Source organism: Pteropus vampyrus, unplaced genomic scaffold, assembly GCF_000151845.1.
Source record: "Pteropus vampyrus isolate Shadow unplaced genomic scaffold, Pvam_2.0 Scaffold55, whole genome shotgun sequence".
Classification (NCBI taxonomy): Eukaryota; Metazoa; Chordata; class Mammalia; order Chiroptera; family Pteropodidae; genus Pteropus; species Pteropus vampyrus.
The window spans coordinates 2,114,111-2,129,231 of NW_011888836.1; the positions used below are offsets into that span (position 1 = coordinate 2,114,111).

Below are 15,121 nucleotides of genomic sequence, written 5' to 3' on the forward strand. Positions count from 1 at the left end.
AACTAAGAACCAGGATGACCCAAACAGCCAGAAGAGAACCAGTCTGCATCTGTGAGGGTAAATATCCCACCAAACACCAGATTTCATCGAGGAGAGGCATTTTTGGCAACCACTAGACCTCTGGCATGCCTCTCAACACGACGCACCACCCACTGGTGGTGGTATGTAAACACTGGGACTCCTTCCCTCAGTTGGCCTAATTGGTCGTTTCTCAATGTCTTTTTGAAAAGATGACACTGATTCTGCTTACAGGAGATTCTTAGTTTCTTAAAAATCATCCGTTTTGTATCACTAAAACAGTTTTTTCTTCTCTTTTGTAAGGGAATCTGAAGTGAGCTGCTTGCGGACCTCTCTAGTATTTTAGAACAATACAAGATATAAATAAATAAACAATCTTCCAATAAAATGGTACTAAGTAAAGAATCTCTCTGAAGAGGGCATTCGGCTCATTAGGCACCATATTTTATTGGCCATTTCCTCTTGTCAGTGAAGGCTAATAAAAAGCAGTAGTGATTAAAATTTAATCTTCCTATAATCAGCCAGAGAAAATGCTATGATTGTTAAGAAATCTCTGTGTTGGCTTTTTTTTCTTTTTCTTGCACTCATACTCTTGGAATGCCTTTCATTTCATGACCAAGTTCTCCTTTCAAAGGAATTTAAAATTCCAATTTGAACATTCTAAAATGCTAGCTTTCTTAATACATTTGAATCTCTTAAGGTTTACACTTTTTAAAATGACAGAATTGTAAAAAAATCAGAACTATAAAAGCATTATAGGCCAACTGATTTAACTGCATGTATTATAAGTGGGAAAACTTGAAGTGAGAGATGAAGTAATTTGCCAGGGCCACATAACCAACTCATCAGTGACATGGCCCAGGCTAAAACTTGGATCTCTTCTTTCTCACATCCTTGGGAAAACATTTCTGAATTTAGAAACCTCGATCGATGTCAGCACCGTGAGAAGCACTGCAACTAGTTTCCTCTTTAAAAGGTAATTGGGTCAGAGTTAGGAGTATGATCCTTGTAATGTGGAATTCCCAAATATAGGTATGTCTTACTTAAAAATAACATGCTCTGGATCCATAAAACCAAGAATGGTGCCGTCCTGGCTGTACCAAAGTGTTGTTTGTCCCCAGAGTGATTCATTTAAGACTGTAAAGAAGTCGTTTTGAGAGCATTTAAAGCATAATGGATTAAAATTTTTTTAAGTTACATGGAGATCTCTTGTCATCAGGAATTCCCTGTGCGTATGGCTAATTCTCAAATTAGACTCAACTCCCTGAATAGTTTACTTCCGCAGTGCCCAGCCCAGCACCAAATACAGTAGCCAGCCAATATTTTTTAAATGAATGAACAAGAGAGCAAATGAACTTTTTGAACATAGCTACCAAGTAGAGTCAGCCAGTATATTTACAAACCTGTTTATTTCAATTTTTTTTATTTTTTATACAAAAGGGTCAAGCTGATAGGCGTCTAAAAATCCTAAGAGGAGGTTCCCAGGGGCTCAATTAAGGCTAGAAGGAATTTAGCTGTTGACACTGCTAGACAAGGAATTTTTATGACCACATCCAAGAAGTCAATAAGTCAAGTTTATTGTCTATTTAGAGGCAGATGTGTCCTGTAGTTAACATCTAGGACTAGCAGTTAGAGGAGTAAATAAAATACCACTTCTCTGTGGTGGAGAAATAAAGAGTCGGTGGTGGGGGAAAGAGTCCTGAGCCAGCTGGCTTCTGCCTTCTGCGTGACCGCTGACCATCCTTCTAACCCACCAGCCAGTTGAGTTCATCTCAGAAGTGGAAGAATGTAGATGGATCAAGGCAAATCTCTCCCTTCTCTCATGAAAGCTAGAGCATGAATAGCCTAGTAATAGAGAGTGGTAACCTTATCCTGGTACGCAATGGCTAGTGTGTAACTATCACAGTAAATTCATTACTAGATAATTATAGGCTGAGCCACTTGACCTCAGAGTCAACTTCCTTCTCTGTGAAATGGTGATAATACTTAACATTGTGCAGAGGTTTCTGGTTTCAAACTGGAAGGCCCTCTAAGAACCGTAGATGCTGCTTCATTGCCAACCTTCGCTGCTGTGTGCGTCTTCCTTCCAAGAGAGTGCGTGCAGAACACTGGCTTCTGGAAACACAGGAGGGGTGCATGTACAGCTTTTATCATCTTGCTCTTGTTGTATTTTAGATCTGAGAATGGAAGGGACTTGGAGAAGGAGACAGATGACTCCATCCTAACAGTGTAGAAACCATAGGCCCCTGCCCCTTTCTTTCAGTATCGAACTGAATAGACTTCTGTGCCAGCTAAATATGAGCTTGCTATTCCCTGAGGCCCACATAATTTTCTGTTCCACACATTTTCCCCTGGCAAGAAAAGGGGAGAGAAGCATTGTCCCTAAGTTCAGTTCCATTTCTGTATTTCTTCATTCAATCCTTCATTTAAAAATTTCCCAAAAATCCTGATTATGAAAGTAAAATATAGAAGCATGCCAGGTATATGCTAATTGATTTAATGGGGTAATAAGTTTTTCCTTTTTAAAATGTTTGAATTTCAAAAGTAATATTCATTATAAAGCACAGAAGAATAAAAACAAAACTAAACTTTACCTGTAACATCATCACCCAATCCTGGCCCTGTTAATATTTTGGTGCATTTAATTCCAGAATTTTTTATTGTGCATACTCATACTTTTGCAAAAACGGCCTTTCCCTATAGAACTGTTACAGAGCTACTTTCACTGTTTTAATATCTTAAAAGTTAGTAACATATATAGTTGAGAGTGTGTATTTAAAAATACTTTGTGATGTTTTATGTACATTTAAAAATATCCAAGAAATCGAATTTAAAAATTAATCTAGCTATGAAAAACAGCAAAATTCTATCAAAATGTTCTTTGTTCAAGTTTATCTTTTTCAAGTTTCACAGGGAAAAAAGCGAGAAATTTTGGCAAATAGTCATTCTTTTCATGGCCCCCAGCTTGAGAAGCTAATAAGGGAGCTTCTCAGATGCATATTTCATTATGAAAAAAAAAAAAAGGCATGTTGCGAGCCCTCACTCCATATCTGGCAGAGATGGTGCATTGAAATAAACAGTAATAAGAAGAATAACATTTTGCTATTTCAGGTTAGCAAATAATTGCAGATTAACACAGTTGCTAGTCATTTTGAAACAATTTTGAAGACTCCTATTTATTTTTTTAAACAGCTCCTGGTCTTCCTAGGTGGTCTCCCATCCAAGTACTAACCAGGCTTGACCCTGCTTAGCTTCTGAGATCAGACAAGATCAGGCACGTTCAGGCTGGCATGGCCATAGACCGACGACTCCTATTTTTGATTTGTGTTTTTTTAAGCTGCGAGATTAAGATTTTGATCTGATAAATCAGTACAGCTCAAGTGCCATTTCATATTCTGAACCTGCTATGATGATTTCATTCTCTACTTCCTTTTATGCACTTTGTTCAAAACACATAACTAACATCTTGTTATACTCTGTCCTGTTTTCTTTTTGTCTGTACTCCACAATGTAATACTTCGTCAGTGTAAAACGCTGTCTTTCTCACCCATGGATCTTACCTCCTCAACTACTTTAAAAGTTGTCTGAACTGCTCACTAGATCCGTAAAAGTCTCTTCTGTTTTATATCTGGTTTACTGGTTTATCAAATTTCACTTGCAGAAGGAAAGCAACTCCCTTTGTCCTTCATGCCATGCACTGTGTTGTATGCCTTCACAAACATGTCTTGCCTGCTGCCGGCTCTACCTCTGTAAGGTGGGAAGATTAATCCCTGTCTTAAAAATGAGGAAACTGGAATCTGACAGGTTTGGTAACTTCTCAAAGACAACTCCAAGACTGAGCCTGAGCTCAAACCATATCTTCAGATTCCAAAAAACCCTTCTATACCCTTTGGATGTTCTGCATAGGTGGCTTTTCCAGCTATATAAAGTTTTGAAAGTTGTCCTACCTTTAAAAAAATGTGTGTGTGTGTTGTTTTTTGGTTTTTTTGGTTTTTTTTTTTTACTATTATCAGGCAAAAAAATCTTTCTTCAATATGTTATGTACTTTCCAATCTAAGTTAGTCTGGGGTTTTATTTTAGAATGACAGAATTTTGGATGATTTTTGTATGGGCTAGGAAACCAATGACCACCCTTGTTACGAATGTATGTATTCAGAGTAAGTAGGTTCTGTGAGTTTAAAGGGGGCTCTTGTAAATAAAGTGAATGGAAGATTTGATATCAGAAGACTTTTTATTCTCATTCACTGTTGCCTTCAGAGATCAGTAGAAACTGTTCTCTAAAAAATCATATATACAGTACTCATCAATTTTGAAGCACTGCTGGGCCTTTAAAAAAATGCGTGAAATTAAAAGATTTTTTTTTTCTCTTTTCAGGGTCATTCTGCTATTGAAAGTCAATAGAGACCATAGAGTTTGACATATGGTAGGAGCCCAATAAATATTACTTGAATGAAGAAACAAATGAAACCTCTTATAAAATACATTGACATTGTGGTTGAGTCTCATTATACGATTAAGTAACTATGGTCAGTAAAGTGATATTTTTCTACAAGGACCATTAATATGAGTCCAATAGGATTGTGTCAGTCCTAAAATAACACTCCCAAAGCAACCACAAATTACCATTCTAAGAAGTAGGATCCTTGCCTAAGATACGTTGATTATAGTTTGCCTGTCCTAAATGGTTGGCCGTGTACCAGAGAATATAATTAATCGGAACACTCAATTCTCCAGGCATTCTAGATAATATAGATGCTACTTGAGTACAAGAGAGGAGGAGAGGGAGAAAGAAAGACATGTATTTTAAACCCAGGTTGAAATGTGTGGAAAAGTTATGATTTGTATTAAATTTTTTTACTGCTCTGCTGAATGATATGAATTATGATATCAAATAATATAGATAAGTATTTTACTATTTACATGCTTTTCTGGAAATATCCCTAAGAAACTTGTTTCTTTTCCCAGTGAAAGAAGTAATATGAAGTTCAACTTGATCGTGAAACATGACATAAGACAGGGGCATACGTTCTCAACAAATAAAGTCATTAAAACTTTAAGTTTAAACTTCAGCTTATTTGTTCACGGCAGTGCCCCTGGGGCTCCTGTCTGAGCAGCACACGGCTAGGTTAGATTTAGGAGGCAAATTTTTCATTAGCTTCTTTTGAAAGATGCCTGGAGTCAAATCCCTTGCAGGATTCTCCCACCAAAAAAATCCTTGCCGCTCCGTTAGGTAGGTGAGATGGATGATTAAGTTACAAGGAGGCCGCAGACTGAAAGCAACTGGGAAATGGGAATGTTAAAAGCAAACTAATCAACATGCCTGGAAAATCCATCCAGGATAGAAGTAGGAGAAGGAAGAAGTAGAAATAAAATTTCAGACAGCTGTTTCGTGTCAAGAGTATTTTAGTCAGGTTTAGTGAATCCTATGAGAGGAAATAATAAACATCTTTTTGGCTTTTAAAAAAGGCAACTTTTAATGCAAATTTAAATGAGTATCTTCACAGTAAAGTGTTTTGATTGGAGGAGTTTTTTCCAGGATTATTTTTGGTTTATGTTCCTTTTCAGTAGAACTTAGAAAAAAGTGAATAAATCTTAGGCATCCATATGGATACAACTGTGTAACCACCCAGATCAAAATTTAGAATTTTTCTAGCTCTCCAGAAGGTTCCTTCTTACCCCTTCCCAGTCAGTATCCACCACAGGTGGCCAGTGTTCTGAGCTTTGTCATCACAGATTCATTTTGCTATCTGTAACTTCACGTGAATGGAATCATACAGAATGTGTTTCTGTCTGGCGCCTGTTCCAGCACTCCCTCTGTGAGATCGTAGATATTGTGTGTGCAACATCATTCTTTTTCCTCACTGCGTAGCCATTCATTTCTTTTATTTTCATAAAATTAGCAAAGGAAGAGAAATAGTGTTAGAAGGGGAGAGGGAAATGCATGTGTTGAGGGGTCATAAACCATTTGTATTCAGTTCTAAAATACCACTGCTTCTTTTCCACATGAGTGATAATTTCATGTTTGTCATGATTTGGGCTTCATTGTATTACCAAAAACTCAAGGAAAGGTTACTGTGCTGTTTAATATGATAGCCACTAGCTGCATGGGGCTAAATTAAATTTAAATTTAAATTATTTAAATTAAGATTAAACATTCAGTTCCTCAGTTACACTAACCACACTTCAAATGTTCAGATAGCTACATGTGGCTATGGGTTACCGTACCGAATGGTACAGATATGGAAGGTTTTTCCATTGCAGAAAGTTCTATTGGACAATGCTATTTAGAAAGCTAGCTGTTAGTTCCCTTACTCTTTCTCTTTTCTAGACATAAGAATATTTTGATGGGTTTTATTTATTTTTTTCATCGTAAATTAACATTTATAGCTGATTCTTGAACAATGCCGGGGTTAGGGGTGCTGACCCATATGCGGTCAAAAATCCTAGTATAACTTTAGATGTCCTCGAAACTTAAGTTGTCCCTCGGAATCCACAGCGGTAGGGGAGTGGTTCCAGGACTCCCACAGATACTAAAACTTGAGGCTGTTCAGGTCCGCTCTATAAAATGGTGCAGATCAGTGTATTCAGTGGGCCCTCTGCATCCGCGCACTCCCAGCCACTGACAGAAAACAGTACAGGTATTTATTGAGGAAAATCTGCACATAAGTGGAACCACATAGTCCAAACCCATGTTGTTCAAAGATCAACTGTAATTCTGTGATTCTCAGACCATGATGTTACAAGCTTTTGTTAGGGAACAAAGCATTAGCCCTTCATCGTGGGAAAAAACAAATGGGAGAAGACTCACAATATGCTGAACATTTAATTTCTGGAATGTACCTTACGCTCTCCCACTTTGGAGACTTCGCAGTACTGCTCAGAACCCTCCTTCCCAGCATCCCACTGTGTGTGGACTTCTCATCTGTCAGATCTCAGCTCAGACTGTCTCCAGGGAGCATTCCCCATCTCTCCTCCCTGCCCTGCCCTCAAGCCTGGGTTATGAGTCTCCTCAATTAAGTTACCATGGTAACCTGGCCTTCCCCTGCCTGGGAGTAGTTGCTTGTTTTCTGGCTTCTCCCTCCCACTGAACAGCAAGCCTGGTAAGGCCAAGGACCAGTCTGTCGTATTCGCTATTGTATATCATCCCCTGTGCCAAATCACCCCCCCGCCACCCAGCCCCGGTACAGTGCCTGGTACTTATAAGCTGTTCATAAGTAATGTAGAAGGAAAGAACAAGGGGCTGCACAAGAGAGGGGCCGTAACTGAGTGCTTCGTGTTAGGGCAGGTCCCTCTCCCCTGGGCGAGGAGTCTGTTCCAGAAGGGGTTTTATCAGAGACAGCTTTCTGCCTGGCCACCTTTCAGAATACACATCAGTGGTCTGAGCTGTTTCTTCAGTAGTGATGACGGCACATGTAAGACATTTAAACCCCCATTCTGGTTAAAGTTTATGGTTTTCATTTAATCAAAAGTAATATTGAAAGACTGAGATGATGGTGGGCAAGTGATTCAAGAGAAGGAGAGATGGTAGAGTTGAAGAATGGTGATAATATGATAGAAATTCTGCATCTATCAGCAGGCAGCTGTCCTTGGCATGATGGGCCAAGTCTCAGCAAGCCAAATGACCTCACAGGGAGGCAGCCGTGGAAAGGAAAGGTATTCCATCAGAATAGGTAACAGGAATCCCAACTCAAACGTACTTTAAAAATAAATTTATTTGGCCAAGTTACAGGAAATCTGTAACTAGAGATAGGAGGCTCAGAGTCGGTTGATCCTGTGTCTCAAACATGTCAGTGAGAACCCAGGTTCTTTCCGGCTCTCAGTTGGCCATTCTGAGTGTTGGCCTTGTCCTCAGGCTGGTAGGGAAGTGGCTTCTGCAGGGACAGGCATCCCATCTGGGACCTCAGTGTCTAGATGAGCAAGGGAAAATGTTAGCCCCAGTCACAGGTGAGGGGAAGGATTTGCCACAACTGTATTAGATGAGGCATCTGGAGTCCATGTATCAGATACTGACTGAGGCAGCCACAAGTCCCAAGACCTCCCAGCCCCAAATATCCTCCTTCAACCCCAAATATCCTCCTTCAACCCCAGCCTGTAGATTTTAAAAGTGCTTTCAGCCTGCACCAATACAGAAAATACTGAGTGAAAACACTTTACTCCATTAGCTAATACCAGTTCATGTCTTAGATGTGATCTTAACTAAGGGCACACATACAGAACAGGAAAGCTTCCTCTATGGAAAGAGAGTCTAGGAGAAGAGCTAGGAGGGCTCACCAGAGACCATTTCTAATACTTCACAGTCCTACTAGAGTCAGCCTGAGCCATCATGAAACTGAATTGTCCTTGCCGTTAAGGATTAATACCGCCCCTCACCCCAACCCCAGCTGAAGAAGAAACACTGGTTTAATTTTTAAATTTAGCAATCTCCATACATTTATGATTTACCATGTAAATGGTATGTATTCTGAGAAATCTGGAATCCTTCAACCAATCAGTTATGCTTTTTTTTTCTCCTTCTAGGTAGACTTCGCAGTGTTAGTGCTGTGCTGAATGAGGTCACAGTCTAACTACAGTATTAACCCTGCAAATCTGTTCATTTTTGCCCGAGCACCCTCAGGCAGGATATAGAATGTGTCCAATTGAAAAACTATTACAGACACTGCAGTGCTGGGCTGGGGTGAATTATAATGGAGGGTGATGTGTGTTAGGGGCGTGTGTCTTTAGCCAGGAAATCATTTTCTAAAAGCAAGTCAGGTAGTAAGTATCTCTTAAAAGTAGAGGTTATATGATTGCATTTTCAAAGGAAAAATGTTTTCTGTCATCTAAATTTTAAAATGCTACGTTTAATATTTCAGAACCTTAACTGTTTTAAATTTTTCTTCCAATGTCTTTGGATTTTCATTTTTTTCCCCCTACCAGTACCTCTTTAACTTTTTTCTGTGTTCCAAACATCCTTTTGTGTTTTTTAATACCTGTTTTGCATTATTAAAAATATATAGGAACATATAAAGAATAATGTAATGATCATCCATGAACCCACCTCTCGATTTCAGAGATAAAACATTAACTCTTCTTCTGTGACTGCTTCTGGGCTCTGTTTAATTCAGCATGGAGAAAAGCACAACACAGATGGTCAGCATTTTGTGAAAAGGCCCAGTAACCACCCCATTCACAGTAGATGCGGGGTTTCAGAAAGCGTGGGCATTCACCGTCTTGCCTGGACATGTGGTTAATGCTAAGTAGTCTAACAGTCGTGCCCCCAGGTAACTCCTAAAGCTGTTTCAGATCATAAAATATATGGTGTTTTGCAAATTTATATTTTATCATGCTGGGTTTTATGCACAAAAATTAGATGACTTCCCCTTTGTAATCTCCATCAAAGGCATTTTTCAAAATCCCTTTATTATGCCTCATCACTGACTTTGGCACATATTGTTTGCATGTTTGAAAACAATCTCTGGCTAAATTATAAATCTGAGCGTATACTTGTGGTATTCAGAATTCAGATATAAATGTTATTTTAGCTTATTCCTCAATTGTAGACTCTAAATATTTGACGCCTTTATTGAGTGCTGGAGACCTGACTTTACTTGTCTGTGGTTTGGGCTTTATAAGCATTCTACCATGTTTGGATAGTATTTGAAATATTTATGTTGTATCCATAGAAAGGATGTAATATTTCATTTTCTCAAGAGTACAGTTTCTTCCACATGTTCTTGCTGCCACCATGTGATATCCTCCTTCTGCTGTTTGCTCACCTTGCACCTTTGCCTGTGGGACTAAACATTGTGCATTGACATCTGCCTCAGCTCCTCCTTGGGCACTTGGTTTCTTCAAGAAGTCCAGCATACAGAAGAGCAGCTTGCACATACCTATCACTGGAGGGTACATACTTGTCTGCGGGGGACACCTAAAACTGCAGATAGTACCAAACCCTATACACTATGGTTTTTTTTTCCTATACACATGGAGCTATGATAAAGTTTAAACTACTCTCATTCTTTGGGGCCATTATTAAGTACACTAGGGTTACTTGAACATAAGCACAGCCATACCATGACACTTGATCGGATAACTGAGACCGACTGATAAAGTGACTAAGGGTGGGGAGGGTCTGCAGTGTGGATACACTAGACAAAGTGGGTACACTGCAATGGAACGGGATGGTGAGAGATTTCGTCATGCTACTCAGAATGGCGTACAATTTAAAACTTACAAACTGTTTATTTCTGGAATTTTCTATTTAATATCGTTGGACCACAGTTGACTGTGGGTAATTGGAACCTTGGAAAGGGTCTACTATACACTCTTTTCAGAGCATCTCCGGATCCATAGTCTTAAAGGGAGAGAAACGGGGAACAAATGGGTAAAATGTGGATGGATTTTGTTTTTTAATCTGTCGACTGATAAACTTATGGTACTTATTTACATGGTTGCTTTGAGTACGTGAGCTGATGGCTAGACCAGTCGTGCCCTCTTTTTCCTGATTTGAAAAATAAAACTTGAAAGAAACATTTTGCAGAACACAAATGCTAAAAAGTCTGTTTCAGCCACATCGCAATAAGGAAGTTTCCAAAGGCAAGGATAAAGCATTCGTGTTTTATTTAGATGTGTATCGTTTCAGGTATTGATTACCTTTTCCTTTGGAATGAACGGCGCTTCTCCACATGCCATTTTCCACTTGTTAAATGGGAGAATTCTTTAGTAGAATTTGTCACAATGCTCAGGAAGATTTGAAATGAGTTCAGATTCTTGATTTTGAACATGGGAAGTTTTCCTTTTCTTTGTCACGGAATTTGTCTTTCTAACATTCTTTATAACAAAAGTGAGAGCTTGCTGATTTTCCAGATTTTATTGCCAAACAAATGTCAGCTCTCATCACTGGCTTATTCTTTACGATGTATGTGTTTCCTTTCTCTCCAATGAAAAAAGAAAACATGTCTAACTTGCTTATCTCTCTGTAGGACAGTCGACCCAATATGTCAAGACCTCTGATCACTAGATCTCCTGCATCTCCACTGAACAACCAAGGCATTCCTACTCCAGCACAACTCACAAAATCCAATGCGCCCGTCCACATTGATGTGGGCGGCCACATGTACACCAGCAGCCTGGCCACCCTCACCAAATACCCTGAATCAAGGTAATCCAAAAAACAGCAACGTCACACTCAGAAGTGCATGTATTTGATGATCTAACTGTTTTTCCTTTGACCAGCTTAGCAGCTTGGCCCCACCAGGGCCGGGGTTAGGACTTGAAAGCGCCATGCGGGCCACCCGCCTACCAAGGCTGCTCTTGGATGTGCTGTAAACCTTCTGCGAGTCAGGGCTTGACCCACAGCTTAGTCACGTACACATAAAAATGTCACGTGAGAATGGAGTTCTGTGATATTTTACTCTGCAAAGATCTTCATATTTTTTTTAGTGTAGTATAAAAAGGACAATGATTTCTATCCTGAACCTTTCTTCTGTCCTCTTCTAAAACACATTTGCTTATGAGTTCTTAGAATTTTGTGGGAGATCCCTTGGCCCACCAACATGTGAACTAGAGAGGAAAAAAAAAAAGAGAGAGAGGCTTATCAGTGGGACAGTATATTTAGAACAGTATGCAAAAATCCAGGAAGCAAAGATAGACTCGTTTAAAAAAAAGAAGGCAGTGAAACTTATGAGCATTCAAGGCAGATAAGTAAATATAGAAACTGTACGAAGAGGGGGAGTGGTTTACAAATAGGCAGTGTACACGATGCTTATGAAATATCCCTCCCAGGCCCCCACCTACCAGTTTCCAAAGAAGTTCCAAGGGAGCGATTTATCTTGCTCTCTGGGACAATCTCTGGCTCTTTCAGGAGTTCAGGGCTTTGCCCACATCCTATAAGGGAGTTTATCTTCACCAGCTCTGCTGGTGGGTAGGGGAGAAGGCATGAGCTCACATGGCCTGATGTCAGGAAAAAGCGTGTTTCTTGTCACATGAAATGGAAACACACCACTTGGGCTTCAGAAGGGCACCAGTTGCATCTTCAAGACCCTCTTATGAAGTGACAGCATACAGCCTATGTAGATAGCACTAACATAAGAACCACTGTCATCTTGATAACTGCATGAAGACTGGTTTTTTGCTTTTGTTAATCTCACTCTACTACCTGATATTTATGAAAGAACGTGAAGGTCAAAAAGAAGAAAGATGAAATATTTTTACTATTGATTTCCAGATTTAATTTCTACAATCAAAGGAAATGATTTTTTAAAAATAGATGTCTATTAATTCAGTTATCCAGAATAACTACGTAGTTTTAAATGAAATGATCACATCAGTCACTTATTAGTTTTATTGCATATGTATCATTTGCGTATGACGTAAGCAGCAGGTTTTCTTGTTGAGCTCATTGTGGCTGGTCTCTTCCCACAGATTAAGGCCCCACGGAGTGTTTGGCCTTTATGAAGCTCTTGGTATCACTTGGCCCATTGGCAGTGGTAGAAGATAGAGGGTTAGAGGCTCTGTTTATTCAGTTTCTCTCTCTCACATAATTTGTGACTTTAATCATTCTGGTGCTTCATATTGTTAAAGACCTCAAATAGGGCCTCATTGGGTGAGTCTTCCTCTGGTCACCTCTCCACAGATATTTCTAAGAGTCTGCCTTTTGTTCCTCATTAGCCACACTCTGGGACATGCATCACATTCCATGCATCTCAGTACTCTTGATATCTGCAGCCTCATGTGGCAGCCACTGGCCAGGTGCCGCTATTGAGCACTTGAGATGTGGCTAGTCCAAACTGAAATGTCCTCTAGGTGTAAACCATACAATGGATTTTAAAAACTTAGTGCAAAAAACAATGTAAACTATCTCAATAATTTTTTACATTGATTTTATGTTGGAATGATAATATATTGCGTTAAATAAAATATATCATTAAAAATAATTTTACCCGTTTCTTTTTACTTTTCCAATGTGGCTACTAGAAAACACAAAATTACATGAGTCTTGCTTTTATTTCTGTTAGTCAGTGCTGTACTATGCCAGAATTTTAAAAACAACCTGATACTTATATGCATCGTAAGTTGAATTTCTCTTTAACCAACTTAATTAGGAAAGCTAAAATTGTTCATCTTCCTTTCCTGGTCTTTCCCTGTGCTTCCTTTTCACAGCGGGCCACAGTATCACAGGAGCAATATCAAAACTAATTTGTGGTTCAGTAGTCCCAGGTTTGAATGTTGATGTTGCCATTTATCTAGTAGTTGTTTGGCCATGGATAGGTTCAATTTCTGAGTGTCTGTCTTCTCTCTTGTAAAGTCGACACAAATATGTCTTCTTGCAAAATTATTGGGAGGATTAAATGTGATTACGAAAAGCACGCCATGGCCCTGCGCCCAAAGCATATTGCTTTTCTCCTTAATCTGCCAAACTCAGCAATTGTTTCTTTTCAAACCGCCTTCCAAATTCCAGATATATTTCATTCCTTCATTTCCTAGACCATGGAAATAGCCTCACTTCTGAATTATTGCCTGAATTACTGCAGATTCAAGGGACTCCTCACCTGCTCCTTCTGGCCCTTTATCTTAAACACCCCCACCTGTCGCAGAGCTGCCAAGCCATTTGAAGACCATCTTTATCAATAGGACATATTTTTAAACATATGTCAAGACTCACAAGCCTTACAAAGTCGCTTCAGTTTCTGTTGCTTACACTTAAAGCAGATGACACAGGTTTAGGTGTTGAATTAATCCCTATGTGTTGCTTTGTTCTCTCTTGGGTTTTCTTGTTTTTGTGTTTGGTAATTAAATGTTTATTTCAAAACAACAATCAATTTAATGGGACTCATACACAAATTTTAGTAGTCAAACATACCAGGAAGAAATAGTTCTTCATGCTTTTCCCATAGAAGTCAGGTATTCCTTCAACCTCTGCGAAAATCTCTTGCATATCATCAACCCTTTGTGGATAAATCCTAGGACATTAGAATGCCCATGACCATAGAATTACAAATAACTCCAGTTTGAATTCTCTAGATTCTATTTGAACCCTTCTCACCCTATGGGACCCTGCTCCGCCCTTACCCTTCGAGCACCTGGCTTCTTTCACCCACCTTTCCTTTGGTATAACCCAGAGGGGAGGAGGGCTTTTTCTCAGTTTGCTTTTCTAGGATTTCAAGGGCAGACTTGTAGTGTAAAAGTACTAATTTGTTTATAACAAGTGATCTTAAAAGATGTAATGTCTTTCTACAATATCAAAGGTCCTGCAAAAGGACCTTTACTCCATTTTGAAATATTGTAGGTGATTGTTTATTCTGTCTCTAGGCACTGCCCTTTTGGATAAAGACCACCTTTAAAACACCATCCCCAGAAAGTAGTACGATGGACCACACGGCTAAACATTAGAAGCACCCAGGAAGGATTAAAAGGCCATGGGAGGCCCTGCCCTAGAGAAATAAAATAGGAATCTCTGCGATTTTCCTAAGAGATCCTGAATTTTACCATCTGGCTTTGAACAACACTAAAATGTTTGTTCCCACCAAGCAAATAAAAGCACATGGGTGCATACACACAGTAGCACCCAATGACTATTTCATCAATGACTATTTCATCTGTATTATGATGGCCATTCCATCAAATGACATGGGTGCATACACACATGGGTGCATACACACAGTAGCACCCAATGACTATTTCCTCAATGACTATTTCATCTGTATTATGATGGCCATTCCATCAAATGACAATACCTTTGATCTTCGTTTCTTTAATTATGAAGATTAGCAGGATCTACTGTGTGTATGCACCCATGTGCTTTTTTTTTTTTTCCTGCTTGTGGGCCCTGTAAGCAAGTTAATTTTACATCTCACAACAAGGTTAATCACTCATATCAGGTGTTTTTTAGCTAAAAGAACTAAAATTTTTAAATTAACTGAAGTTTTGTATACATCAGTGATGTACTCTGTTTTTACCAATGTTTGTGTAAGATGCAAAATAACTTTTTGGAGATGTTTATGAGACAGAGGCTGATCCACACCACCTCAGTGATAAACACTGTCCTCTTTTAGAGGAACCTATGAGTCTCCAATTCTGGTTGCTGTTTTGAATTGTAATCACCAAGAAAAATATCCAGTCCAGA

At 39.1% G+C, this 15,121-nt stretch overlaps 1 protein-coding gene and 1 pseudogene across 3 annotated transcripts in view; one reads left to right on the forward strand and one right to left on the reverse strand.

Annotated features, from left to right (window-relative positions):
- KCTD1 (potassium channel tetramerization domain containing 1) overlaps nt 1-15,121 on the forward strand; it is a 173,754-nt gene that overhangs the window by 121,335 nt on the left and 37,298 nt on the right. For all 3 annotated transcript variants that reach the window (XM_011360396.2, XM_023530797.1, XM_011360398.2), the window contains one exon: nt 10,980-11,158. In XM_011360396.2, coding sequence (XP_011358698.1) covers nt 10,980-11,158 — 179 coding nt within the window. The remainder of the gene's footprint in view (nt 1-10,979; nt 11,159-15,121) is intronic.
- On the reverse strand, nt 3,202-3,320 carry LOC111739896 (annotated as a pseudogene).